Genomic DNA, 19,077 nt, shown 5'->3' on the forward strand with positions numbered 1-19,077 from the left:
GGGCTCGGAGGAAATCTATCCAGACATGCATATACAACATTGGAATATAAATTCTTTTCTTTTCTTTTTTTTCTTTTCCTCTGGAGAGAAAGGGTAACGAATACGATATGTTTACTGTTCCGCCAGATTTACTCGTACTCAGCATATCAGAGAACCAGAGGATCCGATATCGGGAAATGGGTTTCCGCCCCGGAGCACGCCGGAACCAACATATCATGATCTCTAATATTTCTGTTTTTTTTTTCCCATCTTTTTTTGCCGTTTTCCCAGTTTCTATTTTTTACAACAATTGGAACGGGAGAACCAAAGATTTGTATCCTGTGTATCCGTAAGGAACCAGCGATACCATTTTACTTGGCGGAATGAAGCGAAACAGGGACCCGTGGAGATTGTGTCAATCAGTGACGGAGAGACTAACCAAAGTCTACTCTTCGTCTCAGGATCCGTCTGTATCGGCATCGTATGAAGTAAAGACTCGGGACGATCCTTTTCATGGGAAGCCGGACGATCAGGTCTGTGGCCCCAAATGCTTGGACTAGATCCACCTTGCCACATTATTGAGGTCTGGATGGCCCTCTGAGAAGCCCGCATAGGGCTGGATAATACTGTAAAATAAAAAAAAAAAAAAAAAAAAAGAAAAGAAAAGGGAAAAAGGGAGCAAAAAGGGGGACCCTGCCCATCCATTGGTTTGAGGTATCAGGTACACAGATTCAAGACTCAATTTCTAGTGTTCTGTAAAACTTCTTCGCCACTTCTTTCCAAGATTGAGGCTGGAACGTGGTTGAAGATGGGACCTGAAGTGTACTTTGGACCATGTGCATGTCTTTTTTTCTTCTTTTTTCTTCTTTCTTCTTTTCTTGCAATCAAGGGACGTCCCCCATCATTTTGAATTATCCATTTGTATAAAATCCTTTGCTCTCGCCCGTTGCTGAATGAATCTTGGCGGAGCCCAAGTTCCACTTCTGACATTAGACCCATATCTTGGCTCCGCTGATTACGCAATCTTTCGCTTCTCTCGCTTCTCTCGCTCATTTCGCTTCGTTTCTTTCGTTCTTCGCATTCCCACTCCCCTCTTTTCCAAGGTACCACGTAGATCTGCATCGGATACTCCAATTTATCCTCACCTTACCTCTCGTAATACGTAGGGAGTGGGTAAAAGTGAGGCCGATCCCATCTTATCTGATTCTCTACATCCTTAGCCGAGAAAATATTATCAATCTGTTACCCTCTCGCCACTAAATTCTTACCCGCGGGTTTCTTTTCCTTCTCGGGGCTGGAATCGGGAAAATGCCGAAAAAGGAAGAACTGAAGGGCTATCAACATCAAGGGGGAAGCCGATAACCAAACTTCCCGACCCGATGGTAACAATCGGGATGTTAAATCCGAGGGCCTTTTTTTTTTTCTCTTTTTTTTTCTTCTCTCGCTAGACTCGTTTAGGGGGGGGTTACTTGGATTCAATAGTCAACCTTGGAAGAAACGTGCCAATTGGAAGTGGAACGTGCATGCGTACAAATTACTACAGGTGGGGGTTGTCTGCTCTGTAGAGTCCAGTGCGTTGATATCTAAATCTCATTTACATAACACTTCTCATCCTTCCCGAGTCCCACCCATTTCAAGCTTAGCAGGTTCTGGAATCGATTCAACAGAATCCATACCCAATATGGGGGTGAAGTTAAGCCCGATTCCAGTAGCTTCATGTGGGCGGATTGTGCGTGGAGAAGTTATGAGTGGAGAAAAAAGTCTTGTCACCTTTTAGTGCATCTAGATCCATTAGTATTCTCCATTGTGCCCCCGTCGTTCTCCATTCCTCCCCATTTCCCCTCCAATTCTGTAGTCTTCAGTCTTGTGCAAAGTCCCACCGCTTGTTCATTCTTGCGCAGATTTGAAGGATATCGTCCCAGGTACGTGGCTGTGGATTGTCCGAATCAATAGCTGCCATCATGGATACTACACGTGGGGATGCATTTTGCTCCTTATGTATTTAGCTCCAGATACATATCTCCATATCCACGCAGATCTATCCTCTTCGCCCGCCCTTCTTCGGGTCTCATCGGAATTGAATCCATGGAGGTTGGGGCAAATTTGGATTCGGCTCACGCGCAGTACTAATTTCCGTGATTCCTTCATATCCTTGCAGATTGCAACTCATCCAAAAGGAATGCGTTTCATGTTTCGTTAAACCCATAGGTTGTAGATAGCGACCGATTGCGTGCGATGTACTCCGCACATGCAGCCCTCACCCCTCATGCCTCCTTGATGTCAGTCCCCACCATCCTTCCCGTATTTACTTCATCGATTTATAATGCTTTCTGCACGGTACATGGCAATTTGGGACCTAGATTCAATGCAGAATTCCACATGGATATCTTAAAGTTGCGAATAGATTAGGTGTGGAGCTTTGAGTTGTCATGTACAGTAAAAATTCCGTACAGGATATGCCTATAGGTGCTTGCCTATAGGTACTACTTGACGTGGATCTCATGCTTACCATCATTCAAATATTGCGAGTTCCACTGATTATTCATTATTTGCTCCTACTGTGAGATGCAAAACAACTCAGCCGTGGATCCACCACTTCATGCACGATTCGAAATTGTTGAAGGATGGAATTCACCTGGGCATCGATCTTTTCCCGAGTTGGATTTCGCGTCGAGGCTCCGTATTCAATTTCAGAATTCCAATGTTTCTCTGTTGACTTTGATATACCGGAACAATTGACGATCCAAGCTTCTCAATATTCAAAGTTGCAGGTTGATCTCTGTTCAAATGCTAGGTGCAAAGGGGGCCTCGAGTGCTTTAGGGTTGGGGTTTTTTAAACTTCAATATCCGCCCCGAACACGATCGGGTCCCAAGTTTTCAAAAAGCAGCCTCTTCAAATGTTAACTTCGCATAATCGTTGGTACGATCATGGACCAAGATTTATTAAAACTAAAATTCAATTCTTAAATTCACTTCTTAAATTCACCTTCACGCTACTAGTAGCTATAGCCCATAACGTCACAAAGCTTAGCAGAGGGGAAAACCAAAGCTTCCAAGATTTCGGATTGTGAGCATGCCCATTCTAAAACACTCACCGAGTTGGGCGCAAGTACTCCGCTTGCTACCATATGCTCCATATAAATACGTAGGGCTTTGCACTATTTCATTTATCTTTCCCCACTCATCAGCCCTAGAGGCTAGCGACAATCCGGAACTTCCCCTTTGATATAAAAAGTCAAGTCTGTTTCACGCTGCACGTAAGCTTTCAAGAATTACTTCACAGAGTGAGTATTTTCAAGTGTCGATCTTGCTTCTTAAATCGCCATGCTTTGTCGATGTGATGGGCTTACGTTGATCATGTCAGCTCTGAATTCTGGCCATCCAAACGATTGTCAAATCATCCAGATGTCTCCAGGGCTGCACACATGCACTGTATTTATCCTCCTTCCGTGCCTAAATACCTGAATTTCTACCAAATTATTACCAGTCTGTATAGGTGTACCGTCAAACTGGTTTTCATCCCGTGGGCTCAACAATTTGTGTGGTGGACATGCCGGACGTCGGGATGAGGCTGAAACTCTGCTATGACATAGATGATGGGAGGCTACTCCCGAGCTGTCCTTGCTCCCGCTCCCACATGTTTTTTTTTCAACGTTCAATCCAGCACCTGTGCCTCGCGCATGTATAACGGTGGTTTCGACATTGGCTGTGAAACCTTTTGAAATCAGCGTCGAGTTATTCTTCTCGTGGTGCCCATATATGCAGGGCCCTGAATCCCGAATCCTGAATAGAAGCTCAACCCGAGTTATTATCTGTGACGGTATTTACACCGTATCTTAAACCTCATGGTGCCGACTCGACATCTCGTACAATTACGTTTCGTGTATTGAAATATTTACAGATACGTGTCTCCAGACATCAATTAATTGTTCTTTTCCACGCTTTAAGGGATGATATTGTACTTAGCAGCCCTGATTCAAAAGTTCCTTTCATATATTGAGTTACAACCCAGATGTAGACTTGGCATAAATACTCTGTTGTCGGAGTCGAGAACCATATTTCCACAGAATCAACGGAACTGGAACACCAATAACCAGAGCAAGCAACCCGAGCAACGTGTTTCCCCACCCATAACCCATCTTTTGGTACATGGTAGGACCAAATAGAGGGAAAGTAAAGGCACATATACCTCTCACAAAGAATAAGGCACCTGATGCACTCGCCGCGTAAATATGAAAGGTATCAATCGAATATGCGGTAACACACTGAAACAGGAGCGTACAACCGCACATCAAGAAACAAATCGCAATTGTGGGAATCACCCAATGAGACTGAGCTTCTGCTGACCACCCATACCAGAAGAGGGCGCCAGGTATGAAAGTCGAGCTGATCATCAGAAGAGGAAGCCGAAACTCAGGCTTCTTCTCTTCGGAGTTTTGTTGGAGCCTGTGATAGATGCGGTCGGCTGAGAGCATGCCAATAAGGATCCCAGCTGCATATCCAATTCCAGGTGCAATGAAGTGTAGTGAGGCAATGGTTGGAGTTTCATGGTAGCGCCCTTCCCAGAGGGCTGGAAAGGAGCCAAAAATGAGGTAAGTCATTCCGTAGGCGAAGGACACATAAAGTCCGAGAAGTTGGATTATGGGCTGTGTGAGCAAGAAACATAATGGTCGGATAAGCGTCTTGCGGTACAATGCTGCGACTGTAGGATGTTCCTCATCGTAGGGGGTTTTCAGGTCGCCCGAACTTGGACCATTGGCCTTGAGCAGCTGCTTCTTTCTGCGCCGAAGAAGAACTGGAGGATATGACTCCTTGTAGATGAAGAAACTCAATACAATTAGCACTGCTGAAGCAATGGACGTAGAATAGAAATCCCATCTCCAGGATGCTGAAGATGTTGTAAACCCGCCAACAATGGCACCAATCGGGGTGGCTAATATAAATGCCATGTTCAAGACGGCGAGAGATTTTCCACGTGTCTCCGTAGGAAACATATCACTGATCATTCCTATTCCAACCTAAGTTAAATCAGCCACCGTTAATAAGCATACCACAGGTGAGAGCCAAAATGTACTTACTACTGGAGTAGCGCCACTCCCGAGGCCAGCGAGGACTCGGAAAGTAAGAAGTTGAGCTCGGTTGGTTGCAAACCCACATGCCAGATTGAACACCATGTAGACAACGTTTCCTACTTGCATGAGAGGAACCCTTCCCCAGAGCTCACTAAAAGGAGCAACCAATAAGGGACCCAGTGCAAGAGTAAGCACATAGGATGACATGACCATGGGTCCTTCAGATATCGGGTCCATCTTTAACTCGGTCGAGATGATCTCCAAAGATGGAACCACAATTGTAGTAGAAATATTCGCTAGCGTCGTAATGACGACAGTCAGGATTAAAATCGACCATCGCTGGGAGTTAGGCCAGGCATGAGGGTGCAAAAAAGTTTCATCAAAATTCACAATCATCATCTGCGACGATTCAAGACTTCCAGGTGACTTTTCTTTTGGGAGGACACTGGGGCCGGAATTGAAATTGGTGTAGATTGATAAGTTAGTCTTTTCTTTCTCTGAATATTTTGACATGGTGATTGTCTGCTGGGTGCCCAGGTGCTGGTATGGATCTAAGTTTCAAGTATTGGGGGAAACAACTGAAGATGGATCAAGGTAAAGGTGGTTGAAGAAAGATTATACATAGATGAGATTCATGGCAAAAAGCCACTCCTGGTATAGTGGTCCTCCCTCTTGACCCTTTCCTCCTCTTGTCTTGTTTAATCGTCGTAAGCGTGGTGTCAATCCTTGCTGCTGGAGATCTGTCTCATGTGGATCATCTGAATGTGGGTCTGGAATGGGGTCGTCATAGTGTGAAAAGGATCATGGATCAAGGGAAAGAAATCCCCAGCTGCGAGTAGATCATGCTGATCAAGGAATCCCTGTCACACATAAGCTTCAATATTTGAAGGTCATAAGTTTACGGAAATTGGGGGGGGGGGGGGGGGGGGTTAAAGATACTAATACCTCAAGGAGGGAGCTGGATGATGCGTTTGAGAATTACTAAGAAATATATGGGTAGTTGATGTAAGTAAACAGCCTTGAGGGCAGAAAGGATTTAAAAAAATAACAGATTAGCCGTTAAATCAACCAGTTGACCATATTCTCTAGAAAGTGAGTTTTCCTACTTATTGACTACTAGTAAAATGACCTATTCGTGGCGAAACAGAGCCCGCCGCTGTCATTGATGCATCACGGCTTCAGACAAAGTGCCCCCGAAGTTCAAAAATCAAAATCAAAATAAATAGAGTCGACATGACCAATAGGACCATTATTGGTTATAAATTGGTTATAACTACTCACAATGTTCTACACATCAAGAAGATGAATTATAAGAAACCTTCAAATGTTGTTCATACCAGAGCTATGATATTTGAAGCAGATCCCCGGTTCACCCTTGGCATACCTCTAGGCAGTAATAGCACGGCCTGAGTAGTCAGGGAACTAACATTAACATTATCTTATTAGCAATGTTGCAAGTTAAAAGGATATCAGAAGCACCAGAGCAGAACTTACCCATTTGGCCGTGACTTCCGGAAAGCTACGCATGTACCGCTGTAAAGTCCTCATGCCAATAGCATCAAACCTCTCATTGAGGAAATCTTCCAAAATTCCATTGTTAACCTCCAATCCAGCTTGAAGGTTTTTACCAATTATTTCCAGCGCTTTCATAACCTCGGGGTTGGTCAAAGAGATATCGTAATCAATATGGAGAGCGGCAACTATGGCATATCGAGATCCAGATTCAGGGGCTGGGGTTAGAACTCGATGGAAGCAAGCTTTAAAAACCCCTCGAGTAATTGACTCGCAGATCGCTCCAACGACGTAGACCAATGTGTTTGGCTTTGGAGGGCAGATCACCCATTCACCGTTCGGAGCTTGAGCTTGCAGACACTCATGGTCGGTGGCCTGGTAGATGATTCCTCCAAAAGTCATGTCTTTGTGTCCGTGTAGTCCCGTCAGTTCTTGTCCTGGGGGTTTTCCTTTTGGAACCTCAGGATAGTGAATCACAACACTTCGGTTTTATCGAGATTCTTCTCGGAAAAGGCCATCTAGAGTGGAGAAATCGATATCAAATGCTTCAGCCATCAACGCACGTACGGTCCGCGATACATCTGTGAATGAAGCTAAAAGGTCTTCATGCGCCCTGCGGAAGTTGGGCATCTCAGATGGCCATTGATTTTTCCCCTGAAGTGTCATGTATAGGGGATCTGACTTTTCCCAGCCCCCGCTGGCAGGATCGTCGCCACGTAAGATAATCCGCTCACGGTAATCGACTTTACCGCCAGTGCGCTCGCTAGCCAGCTATGGGATTCATCATTGGTTACCAAAGGAACTCATGGAAGTATGAAATCAAACTGACGGGGACATATCCAAGAGAGCTGGGAACATTCTCCAGTGCGATTTCCATCTTCTTCTCGGTAGAGCGGCTAAAGAATGCCTGGGTCTCATTGGTGGCATTGTTAAGCACGGCGGGCAAAACGGGTGTGCCCGAGAGGTAGAAAACTCCCCAATCTGTGCAAGCGCGTCGGATGTTATCCAATGCCAATCTCTTCCCCTCTTGGGTATTGAGATTAGACAGATCAACTGTTGGCACACTAGTGAGAGCGGGCATATTCCAAGGTTGGATGAATTCTTGTGGAGTACTTGAAAAGTAATGGAATAGATGGTCAATGGACGGTCCTGTATGAGGAACGGCAGTTTTTTTTCAGGTACCTGACATTCAAGTTGGATTCGCGAATTCGCATCCAATACTCCGTACCGCATCAATTGATTACGAAGATCAACATTGAATGTGCATGATGTGCATGCCAGGGAGCATGTAAACACGTCATCTACGTGCATTAAAGTCAAGGATCGTGGCAATATTATGGTTTCGGGAAGGGATGACTTGATTCGCGTCTGAAGTTTAAATCAAAAACACCTGAGGCCGAGACTCGAGTCGATCTACAAACTTGATCTGTCAAGTCAAGGAATGCAAGCTACACCGCATCATTACCTTCACCAATGACAAGCCTTCAACAAGAGGATCGTTCATGAAGCTCCACCGGATGATGATATCCGGGGGGGGGGGGGGGGGGGGTTTTGGAGGAATGGTGATTGCGAACACACTTCTAAGGCTCTGCACAGTAAGTTCAGCGCTAATCGGAGACGATCAACGCCATCCCGTGTTCCCTGCCTGTGTCATGTAAGGGTTCAGAAGTGCGCAGAATACCTATTACGCCTCTTGTTGTCAGCATTCATGTTGTCTTAGCTGTGAGCTTCCTATCCCAAGCGGATCATCGCGTCACCAACCTTCGGGTTACACGTCCACGCCCACCTCTCTTCATTTTTCTACTTTTTATTTTGGCTACTTTTGGAAAGATCTTGAGTCACTAGCACTGACGACACAACTTGATCTCCATATAGCCCGGCTGATCACTCACCTGCGTATCATGGATGCTGATTCAAGTTTCTGCATCTACCCTCATATCCTCCCGTTTCTTCATTGCCGCGGCTTTCCCAGAGAGACTGAATCTGCCTTTCTTCCTTCCTATCTATCTATTAAATACACCAATTTAACATGGGTTCTATCTGTGATGATCTCCCTTCCGCCCTTGGGCTGACAGGAATCGGTCCTGTGAAACCTAGGGTTTTTGTGGACGCATTCCTCCAACAGCATCCTGAGATTGACTATGTGCGGTTCCAGTGGGTGGACTATTCGGGTATTCTCCGAGCCCGGGTGGCCACCATGGATTATTTTCAGTCAACTGTGACGAACAACGCGCCTCTCCGGTGTGGTCAGATCACGCTAAGCTGTCTCCCCGACGAGAGTCGAGTCCCATTCGAGGCATCATCGGCCCATTTGCTGTACCCAGACTGGTCCTCCCTCCGAGCTCTCTCCAACTGCATGAATAAAGATGGTCCATATTATGCCTCGGTGATGTGTTCAATCATCGAGGAGAAGCCAGGGGTGATATCCAACCCCAACCTGTGTCCTCGAATTGCTTTGAAGAACGTCATGGCTAGAGGAAAATTGGAGTGTCAGCTGGATTTCCTCATTGGCTTTGAAATCGAGTTCGTTGTTCTACAGTCCACTCCGGACGGGGCCCTGATCCCGTTTTCATCACACCCAGGGACCTACTCGGCCGCCGGGCTACGTGCCCCGTCTTACAAGTACCTGGAGGAGTGCGTGAGAAATCTCTCAAATTCCGGGATTCCAGTCCGCGAATTTCATGTTGAAGGAAATGTTGGCCAATATGAGATCACCTTGGCCGCCAGGCCTCCACTTGAAGCTGTCGATGATCTCGTCACCGCACATGACATTATCAGATGCACATTCGCTAGCCATGGCTACACAGCCACTATGTCGCCCAAGCCGGTGGAAAATCGATCCGCAAACGGCTCCCACGTCCATGTCTCGATTCATCCTCCCCGAAAGCAAGAAGCATTCCTCGCTGGCATGCTTCAGCGCCTGTCGGCCATTTGTGCCTTCTCAATGCCGTCAATCAGTTCCTATCGGCGCTGTGGAGACTTTCAGGCTGGAACAAAGGTCAGCTGGGGAACGCAAAACCGTCAAACGCCTATTCGCAAACTAGGGGACGGTTACTGGGAGATTCGATGCGCCGATGCGACGGCGAATATGTATCTGGCCGTTGCATCTATCCTCGGCGCGGGACTGCTGGGGAACCGCAATGACGAGCCGCTCCATTGGGAAGACATGTCTTTGGCCTCTAGGTCTTTGGCCGCTGGTGAAGAACTTCCGCGATCCATTAATGACTCTTTGGGTTCGTTGGAAGCGATATCTGATGAGTTTGGGGAAGTCCTTAGTAGTAAGGTTGGGTTGAGATATCTGCATGTGAAGCGGAATGAGGCTCTTGCCTTAGAGGGTCTTGAGCCATATGCACTAGCACAGCTTTTATCCAAGGTCTATTAGCTAGGTATTTGTGGTCTGGGCATATGCCTGGTCTGTGCACATGTGGAGGAAAGCACATGTATCAAACCTGGGCAGGATGTCCAGTTCTCTGGGATCGATTTTGCACGGCACACAGTTCTTTTTCTCTGATAGATGTGATCGATATAATCTTCCAAGGTTGGAACCCCGCCCTTGAATGTTAGATATTTGAAAATTTATTCTATAATCCCCCTATATCTTTGGCTTGTAGTACTCTGGATATGATTCCTTGTATCCAAGAATATACTTTCCTAGTATAACGCCCCCGAAAAAGTTCAAACACACACCGAGTAATCTAGCGAGAGGACGCGGGCCGGGGAGAGCAAGCACGACGCCTCCAGCCCAGTTGAACAAAAGTACCTGCGGTAAGCTTCGAGGAAGACCTGCCTTGCGGCAGTCATCACGATAGGATTGTACGTTTCCTGTGTAATCACATTAGCATGGAAATGCCTCATAATGAAAAAAGAGAACGGTCTACATACGAAAAAAAGCCTCGTCTCTTTCTTTCCATTTCGGCTCCAGCACAAATTCAATTACTAGTTCATCCGACGCACTTGCATTGCAGAAGGTATGAAATGTCTTCATCGGGATCGATAGTGATTGACCGCTTGTTTTGATTATCTCCTCTCCCTCGCACGTGAACTTGGCAGAACCGCTAATCACGTGGAACGTCTCATTTTGGTGTCGGTGCCAATGAAGCGGTGGACGCAGGGCTATATTTTTGTTTAACTTGTTGGAACCCGGGGGCCAGCGGTTCAGGACAAGATACTGATCATTGGGGGATTTGAATTCGACGCGGGAACGGCCATCATCAAAGGATAGGGGGTTGAGCCTACAGGTTGTAGTTCGTGGTGTTCTTTTCGCTAGGAACGATAGCATCTTCAAGGGTCAAAGATAAAAAAAACTCTTCTTGACGAGAGTAGGAAATGAAAAGATAAAAAATGTTCCAACGTTACAACTTACTACCTCCACTCGAGTACACAACCATTGAAAAGGCGAATGAGAGACTTGACCGCCTAATATACCGCTCTCTGATCTGCCAGTCGTCACATTTGAATCCAAATCTTTCAACCTTTCAATAAGTGCTGGAACCACTAATAGCAGAAGTAAGATATTGCTAGTAGGGTGATCACGCCTCCAGAAACGATGTTATCTCGAATTTGACGGGGAAAAAATGTGAATTTGGCAATCCTCCGCAGTGGGCGTGTGGATGTGCGGGCAAAAATGGGGCCGTGGGGCCTCTCAATACTCAACCTTGTAATTGTACAACTTACCAGTACTTGTGACTTTCGTAGTAGTTAGATATTTATTATCGTAATAGACCAAGGATTGCAGCGGGATAAGACGAGAGACCTATCAAGCTTAGTACACGTTAAAGTGCTGACCATTTCATGTATGATGTGCCAGTTACTTTAGTAACTTATAAGCCACACCTACTAGTATGATAAGATGATAAGCGATAATGATAGGCGATAAGAAGATCTGCAGCTTACAGCCAAGCCCGCTAGAAGAACATAGAATAACATACCAACTCAGAGACTTCAAGTTGGAATCAGCCTCCAACCTGCTGGCCGTGACCATTCCTTTGCTCATTTCTCATTCTGTGGATTTTAAGCAGGTATACGCCCTGGCACTCAGAGCACACTGCTCGGACATGTCGCCCATATGTCTTCAAGCCCGTCCGCCCATTTGAGCCTCAGCGCAACGAGACCCCTGAAATCACGACTTGGATGCAAAACCTGCAAGACACGGAAAGTCAAATGTGGGGAAGAGAAGCCACACTGCCTTCGGTGCAGCAGCACAGGTCGAAAGTGCGAATATGAAAGCCACAAATACCGCGCCCGATTCTCCACTACTTCGGCTTCGGATATATGGAGCATCGGCATCCTCGATACGCCTCTTTCATCATCGCCGAATACAGTCTGGCGTGAGCGTCGTGCTTTTGCTTTCTATTTTCAATCAGCCGCTGCCTCCATTGGTGGAGCGCTGGATCTGGATTTTTGGCGGACGATTGTTCCCCAGGTTTGTCGGAGTGAACCCGCGGTTTGGGATGCTATGATTTGCATCAGTGCACTGTTCGAAACCCCTGATCCTTGTCCGAATCTTATTCCGTTGCGGCGCACTCCTCATGCTCTTAATCGAAATCATCAAGATGCTCTGGACTGGTATGCACGCTCTGTCTCTGCTGTTCGACGGGGGATATCGCGTGGCAGTGTTGATGCTTTTGTGGGACTGATCACCTGTATCTTGTTTATTTGTATCGAGTCCCTCTTCGGAAGCTTAGAGGAGGTCATTCGACTCTACGCTCAAGGTGTGCAGCTCATTCTCACCTTGCGCGCTCAAAGGGCCTTCGAAAAATTGGCTATGTTAAAGGAGACAATCATTCCGATATTTGCCCGATTGGCAATTTTCTCTCCTAGCACCACTTGGCATCTCGCCATGCCTTTATTGAAGGAACTTGATGAATACGTATCACTATCTACCCAAGGATTTCCTTCCCTGAAGTCCGCTCGGGAGACGCTTGTTGTGCTCGCCGCAGAGATTCCAATCTTGGAGTTGGCCTGCGAAGACTATTTACAAAGCTCAGGAGCCTGGTATATATCAGACGAATTGATGCAACAGCAAGTGGCTCTTCTCACTCGTCTTGAGAGTTGGCATATTGCCTTTACGAACTTGATGAAATCTCTTCGCTCCATGAAAGCCGGGTTGCCAGCGTCGCAAGTTAGCGCCAGCGCCCTTCTCGTAACGTACTACGAAATGTTATCCGTTATTCTCGCAGTGTGTGTGTCGCCAATGCGAGTCACTACGGATGCCTTTACAAAAAACTTCCAAACTATTGTCGAACAGTCTTCTATTGCGTTGGATCACTCTGTCCAATCCAACGGCATCCTTCCACCGTTCACATTTGAAATCAGCATCGGCCTCCCACTTTGGTTCACTTGCCTTCGCTGTCGCGAGCCTACAATTCGACGTACGGCACTAAATCTCCTCGCTCGATCACATCGCTTTCAGGGACTTGTCAAGCGCGAGCACGGTACTATCGTGGGTGAAAAGATCATGTTACTAGAAGAAGCGATCGCCAAGTCAAACTTCTCTCCTCCTGCGGCAGAGTACACCACGCCAGTTAATGAACCGGTCTGCTATGGAGATATGAGCCCGGACAGTCCTTTAAACATCCCGATCTTCCATGTTCCGGCAAGTCCTTCCCCTCCTCTCTCTGAGTTCGACATGGATGCCAGAAAATCGGTTGCACTTGTTCCTCAAGAGGCACGTATCAGACCTCATGATATATTTCGACCCCAGGATGGCCTACCCCCTGGAATAACGGAGGAAGACATAGCACATTGGGGACGAGCTCGAGATCAGTTCTTTATGCAATTTTCATGGAATGAGTGTGATCCGTCCAGAGACACCTGGAAAATGGTCTTTGGATGTGTACCGATTGATGTATATAATAAACATGGTGAAAATGGGTGATTTGGAGACAAACTAGAAAATTTAATAATCGGAATGGAAATTGAAGCATTTTTTTTTGGATAATGGATGCGCTCCTAAAGTGCTGCGAGGAGGTTCAAAATGTTGCGACCTCGAATCAACATTGAAGAGAGTCCACAGGAAGAATCAAGGACGCATATAGGCGGACCGCACACACCGACCCCGCACCGGGATTGGCCGTCCCTTTCAAATGTTTCTTTCACCCAAGACTTCAGAACATCTCCATATCCCCCAGTTTCTTCACAGCAAAATTGATTTTCCCAAAGAACATTTGAAAACACCAAATCCACTCGGCCATGGCGACACCTCAATCATCGTCAAGAATCGGCACGTTCACAATCCACTACTTCGCCACAGCTTCCCAATTCACAACAAAAAACACCGAGAGTCTACCCGCTCCACTCCCACTGTCACAACTCTTCTCCTTACTCGAAGAACGGTACCCTGGGATCGAAGAGAAGATCCTCGTCAGCTGTGGTGTAAGTTTGGATAATGAGTATGTGGATCTTCAAGAGGATGCACAGAAAATCATTACCGTTGGAGCGGAGATTGCGATTATTCCGCCTGTGAGTTCAGGATAGTTTTGCCTACTGAAACATGCTCTATCTTGACGAAAAAACGCCCAACGCCAAACGCCAAACGCCAAAATTCATTGAAGAAAACGTGATGAAGCGATTAAGAGAAATAAATACAAATTGCCTCTTTTCCACCCTAATGATGCATGATTTCCGTTTCCTAAATGTTTAAACAAATCTGATCCCGTGGATGTTGCAATCCTCTTCGACTTTGGAATATGCTTCCAACCATTAGTATCTCCAGCACTGAATGCTCTGGCTCTTTGCCCTGAAAAAAAAGTCACCGGTCCGGATTTTTCATCCGCTCGATATATTACTTCTCCTCGCTATCCACAAGAATCTTCTTCTGCCTCCACAAAACAGCACTGCAGATACTGGAAAAAAAGAATAAAATACTACATCCAGATGTCAGCGAACGACCCGGCCTCGTTCTGGTGGAGAGGGAATACGAACCACAGAGCAATACTCAATCCCCAAACTGCCTTTGTCTCGAAACAAATTGCCTTGGAAGCCCCAATCCATGCCTCGTAGTCAATCTTTCCAGTCAAGCTATCCATATAACCATCCAAGTGCTCTGAGAACGCATATGCAGCTGCATCTGAATCGCCGAGATCGGATAGCGAGGAGCATCCAAGGTAAGAAAGTGGTTTCCCCATTATGACAGCAACGACAATCATTCCGATCAAAATAAGAAAGTCCAATCCAGCCGATGGGAGAAATGGAAGGATATCATCAAGGTAAAGAATTTCAGATATTATGCAATAGATTACTGCGATACTGGTCTGGTCCCAGATTTCAAAGTTAGTTCCATGATTGCCCAAGTATTCGAATAATTGATCGATTGATTCCAGCACAGGAGTAAAATTCAATTGCAAGGCTTGGAGTGACTTACCACGCTGATTGTTCCAATCAGAACATTAGGTGGTGTATCGTCTTGTCCTACTATGGCCGCGATGAACTTTGCTACCATTCCGATGATGGCAATGAGAGAACAACATTGGAAAAGACGGGCAAGTTGAAAGGCCGCACCAAGCGCGCCGTAACGGGGGGCCATCTCGTCTCAAGAGATATAGGTAAGAGAAAATAAAAGGATGAAAAAGGATCGAAGGTTGGTGTGGTGAACGAGTATCAAGGGAGTGTCCGATTTGTGATATGGTGCGATGGATGCGATGCAATGCGATTTAAATATGCCAATATATGTGTGAACTTATCAATTCAACGAAATGAGAGTGAGAAAGAAAGGTAAAAATTCAAAACAAGGTAATGAAAGCGCTGAATGAAGGTGATGGATGGTTGAAAGGAATATCCTAGTTACACCTGTGGAATGACAGTCTTTATATACTTGCCAAAACTTACGCCACCATAGCCGCCTGCATGATACCTAAACAAAGCCTCAAAGAAACAAGTCAAGGGTCTAGAATTCCTTAAATTAGCAGCAATTGGAATCTAGGCCTTGAGAGTTTCTGTTGATCTCTTTGAGCCCCGAGAGCGAGTGCGTTAGAGAATGTCTAAGATCGGTCGGGCTTGACCAATTAGTCACTTGAAATGGAATCAATTGACAATCATTGATCTTGATCGAGTGATTTGCATGTCTGCAGCTCTAGCTGTGGATAGCTCTGAGCTTCAAAAGTTCGGATCTGGAGTAGATCGGCTGTCATGGCGCCCGCAGCTCCACCCCCGGCGCGTGTGGAGGCTGAGGCGATTTTCCCCGGGCGCTTCTGGGCCACTCGTTTCACCTCACAATTACGTTCTGATGCAAGCGGCTACTAAGATGAGTCAGGTTTGGAATAAGGGTCTGGGCATTCAAATATTGTGTTTCATCTGTACGGCTTTGCTATTTTGGTTTACCAATGGGTTTTCGTCTTCTCCTCTTCGAGTACCAACTAATAAATGAGTGATCGACCATGAATCTTGAATCTTGGTGGTAAAATTCTACATCCCTGGCTTCAAATGTTTCAACATTGAAGTCTCACAAGTCTAAAAATGATTACATTTTTGTAGTCACAAGAGCCAGAAACCTTAGGAATTAATTAAATATACTTAACATTTGAAATATACCTAAGATGAGTACAACATAAACTGGTTGCGTCATAACTTACTCCGAGAGTCGCCAACCACCGCTGGTTCGCGTCTGGAAGAATCCATCAGGATCAACATTAAGACGAGTCTTCAGCGCAAGTGCTTTTGAAGCTGGGCTGATACGCGCCCAATAGTCCTGACGATAATAAGCGTCATTCATAAAAAGGGGTCGGTACACATCCGGCAAAAGGCCCTCGTCAATGTTTTGTTGAACGAGGTTACCCATCCCTTGGTACACATTTTGAGTGGCAGCATCGATCGTTTCGTCGTCGATCGCAAGCGAGTGAGAGAAATCGAATTCAAAGAAAATGTAATTTTGGTCATCGGGGATATCGAGGAGATCCTTTTGTCCGTTAGCCTCCGCGATTTTCATGTTCATATTGAAATTGAGATCTGGGAATCTTACTCCCCCACGCTCTTTGGCTTTCTTCGTAAATGCCGTGGGAACTGGCTGGAAAGCAATCGACCCAATCACACCAGTGACGCCGAGAACAGACTCAGTCACATTGTACCAGTGGTCAAAATAACCCTGCATCACATCAAGACCAACCGTGGAGTTTGGCACGGGTGTCGATTCCGTCGCGATGGTATAGCGTTGGCCGCTTTTATCGGTTAGCTTAATGGCATATGAATATAGGTGGTGGTGCTAATACTTACTGAAGAATGAACTGGTCGTTATTCACCAGCAAATCATAGTATGAGTCCCATGTCTTTGTGGTAGACACATGATCAATGGCATCGAACTCGTCGAAAACACCGGCTGGGGGCTCGGGTCCATCATAGAAAAGGAACATAATCCAGAAGTCCACTAGTCCAACCACACCATGCTCCGCAGTCAAGATTATAGCCGCCTTGTCATCAGGGTAGTCATCCACAAAGTTACGTAGTGCTGTTAGAACTTGGGGTGTCTTGTCCTCGGTGAAAATCCAGTTACCACCCCAGACCTGTCCAATAGGATGTGTCTCCATGGTATAGGCCGTGACAACACCGAGGTTGTTGCCTCCTCCCTTAAGTGATGCAAAGAGGTCTATCAATACTCAGCTGGGTTCGGAAGATGAAGCGCTGGCGCAAATTTTTGGAATCAACTTACTGGAGTTCTCATCCTCATTGGCGTCAACAATCGTCCCATTTGCCAAAACAACTTGATAGTTCTTCACGTTGTTGGCAGCCCATCCATACTGGGTACTCAAAAAGCTCATTCCCCCTGGTCAAATCAGAACCTTGATCAAATGAAACGATCTCTTGTCAACATACCTCCGAGCATATACCCTCCGATTCCAACACCGCCCAGGCGCCCTCCCACAACGGCCCGTCCTGTGCCGTCCAATCCCTTCTGCGCTTCTTCCCATGAAAGACCAGGTCCAATAACAGCAGTCTGGTCATTTTCGTTATAATTTACCTGATCCAAATTTTTTGTGGAAATCAACAATCCACCTTCAATACTAGCGAATCCATTATTTGGCATATGTCCACCAGACTTGACAGCAAATAATGTCTCAACATCGTGAAGCTTTGTGATGATCTGGGACATCTCAGCTGCACTGGATGGCGCCGCAATGCATGTCGGTGTGAGATCTCCACATGCTGTGGACCAGTAATCTGACAAAACGGTAGTATATTCCAACGTCAAGGGGTATTCAATTGAGATGCCGCCTTGCGCAAGGGTTGAGCAGATGTCGGCTGTCGCAAGCGGTGCGATGGTTGCGATGAATAGCGCGAACGTGCGCCAGCTGGTGTTGGAAACCATTATGCTAGTCCACATTCGTAAGCTTGAGCTGAAGCAAATATATACGAGGTACCGAGAATGGATCTCCAACGCCTGTAAGAAGGAACGATTCTGTGAATTGCGGGTGGTTGACTTTCCTCCAACTCCTACCTGATGGGAAGGAGCGGGGGTTCACTCCAACATTTAAGTATGTTTGCGGTAACTTTCATTAGTTCATCTCGGAGGATATATTCCGTCTGGACCACCAATTGTGGGTTCCAATAATTGATGGGTGAATAATTCCATCACGAAAGGATTCCCCGCGAAGCGAAGTGGATGTGAGGAGGCTTAGATCGACGTAAAGATCCGAGTGCAGATACTGATTTAGGTAATGAGCATCAGTTCAAGGCCTTTTACCTGGAGCTAGTCACAAATGGGCTGCATTCCACTGTGGGCATGATTGCAAATGATAAACAATCCCACATGCAGATCAGCTTCGACCTCGGGGGGTTTGTGGAGGTTTTCTGGAGGTTTTTTTTTTCTTTTTTTCTTTCTTTCTTTTGCGTGCGTCTAATCAGGGCAAGTTGATTAATTTGACATTTCTGGCCAAATCAAGCTGTGGATCGCCAGGGATAAAGCGTGTAGTTCGGGGTTGAGCCATTTGCATGGCAATCATGCATTCGGACTAACTCGATGCATACAAATACCCCGGGGGGTTCTTCCCTCTAGGTTGTAGTATGTGTCAACGCGAGTGGATACATCACATCGTGCTATTTTGGGGCACGATTGGCTATCTCGGCAGAGTGAAGAGCCAAGAACATGCTTTGTGCAGTATGCAATACATGGGGGTGGGAACGCTTGTGTTGGAGCTCAATTCAAGATTTCAGCCACAAAAATAATAAAACCAGTTAGTATATGCAGTTGGTGGTAGGCATAGAATTTAAGCAGTCACTCAGCCATACATCATCCTGGAAACATAGGAGGGAAATTGGTCGCGAGACCCTTTGCGATCTGCAGTGGGCCCGTAACCCGTTGGTCTTCGGGGATTTCCCCTGAACGGTTTCTGCATAAAAAGTACGGAGGTGGGTGACTCCGTGAGAGAACTCGCTTAGACCAGACGAGAAGTGATAGACGCTGCCAGCCCTGTTTTTGGGGATTTTATCAATGGGATCGGCGAGGCTAAAGAGTCGACAACTTTTGTTCAAATGTGGGGGGTTTTATCCCGTCACATGGAATTAGAGCGACATACCGCGGACCGGG

The 19,077-nt window shown here is 46.2% G+C and overlaps 7 protein-coding genes across 7 annotated transcripts; 3 read left to right on the forward strand and 4 right to left on the reverse strand.

The window, feature by feature from the left end:
* Window positions 1-3,980: 3,980 nt before the first annotated feature.
* On the reverse strand, window positions 3,981-5,564 carry N7466_005355 (major facilitator superfamily domain-containing protein; the record flags this gene model as incomplete). Its single annotated transcript, XM_057164752.1, has 2 exons — window positions 3,981-4,997; window positions 5,058-5,564. The coding sequence occupies 2 exons, from the start codon at window positions 5,562-5,564 to the stop codon at window positions 3,981-3,983; spliced, it is 1,524 nt and encodes a 507-aa protein (XP_057023433.1).
* An 873-nt stretch (window positions 5,565-6,437) lies between these two features.
* N7466_005356 (Clavaminate synthase-like protein) lies at window positions 6,438-7,644 on the reverse strand (the record flags this gene model as incomplete). The annotated part of the gene is made up of 4 exons (XM_057164753.1): window positions 6,438-6,473; window positions 6,546-6,967; window positions 7,127-7,334; window positions 7,393-7,644. 4 exons carry the CDS (start codon window positions 7,642-7,644, stop codon window positions 6,438-6,440), a joined length of 918 nt encoding a protein of 305 aa, XP_057023434.1.
* Window positions 7,645-8,592: 948 nt separating this feature from the next.
* On the forward strand, window positions 8,593-9,945 carry N7466_005357 (uncharacterized protein; the record flags this gene model as incomplete). Its single annotated transcript, XM_057164754.1, has 1 exon — window positions 8,593-9,945. One exon carries the CDS (start codon window positions 8,593-8,595, stop codon window positions 9,943-9,945), a length of 1,353 nt encoding a protein of 450 aa, XP_057023435.1.
* Window positions 9,946-11,628: 1,683 nt separating this feature from the next.
* On the forward strand, window positions 11,629-13,440 carry N7466_005358 (uncharacterized protein; the record flags this gene model as incomplete). The annotated part of the gene is made up of 1 exon (XM_057164755.1): window positions 11,629-13,440. One exon carries the CDS (start codon window positions 11,629-11,631, stop codon window positions 13,438-13,440), a length of 1,812 nt encoding a protein of 603 aa, XP_057023436.1.
* A 314-nt stretch (window positions 13,441-13,754) lies between these two features.
* Window positions 13,755-14,039, forward strand: N7466_005359 (MoaD/ThiS family protein; the record flags this gene model as incomplete). Its single annotated transcript, XM_057164756.1, has 1 exon — window positions 13,755-14,039. The coding sequence occupies one exon, from the start codon at window positions 13,755-13,757 to the stop codon at window positions 14,037-14,039; it is 285 nt and encodes a 94-aa protein (XP_057023437.1).
* Window positions 14,040-14,428: 389 nt separating this feature from the next.
* N7466_005360 (uncharacterized protein) lies at window positions 14,429-15,087 on the reverse strand (the record flags this gene model as incomplete). The annotated part of the gene is made up of 2 exons (XM_057164757.1): window positions 14,429-14,815; window positions 14,926-15,087. The coding sequence occupies 2 exons, from the start codon at window positions 15,085-15,087 to the stop codon at window positions 14,429-14,431; spliced, it is 549 nt and encodes a 182-aa protein (XP_057023438.1).
* Window positions 15,088-16,128: 1,041 nt separating this feature from the next.
* Window positions 16,129-17,859, reverse strand: N7466_005361 (FAD-binding oxidoreductase; the record flags this gene model as incomplete). Its single annotated transcript, XM_057164758.1, has 4 exons — window positions 16,129-16,714; window positions 16,770-17,139; window positions 17,203-17,316; window positions 17,367-17,859. The coding sequence occupies 4 exons, from the start codon at window positions 17,857-17,859 to the stop codon at window positions 16,129-16,131; spliced, it is 1,563 nt and encodes a 520-aa protein (XP_057023439.1).
* Between the last annotated feature and the right edge of the window lie 1,218 nt (window positions 17,860-19,077).

The sequence above is a fragment of the Penicillium verhagenii genome (genome assembly GCF_028828195.1).
Source record: "Penicillium verhagenii strain IBT 33310 chromosome Unknown utg000005l_segment0_segment0, whole genome shotgun sequence".
NCBI lineage: Eukaryota > Fungi > Ascomycota > Eurotiomycetes > Eurotiales > Aspergillaceae > Penicillium > Penicillium verhagenii.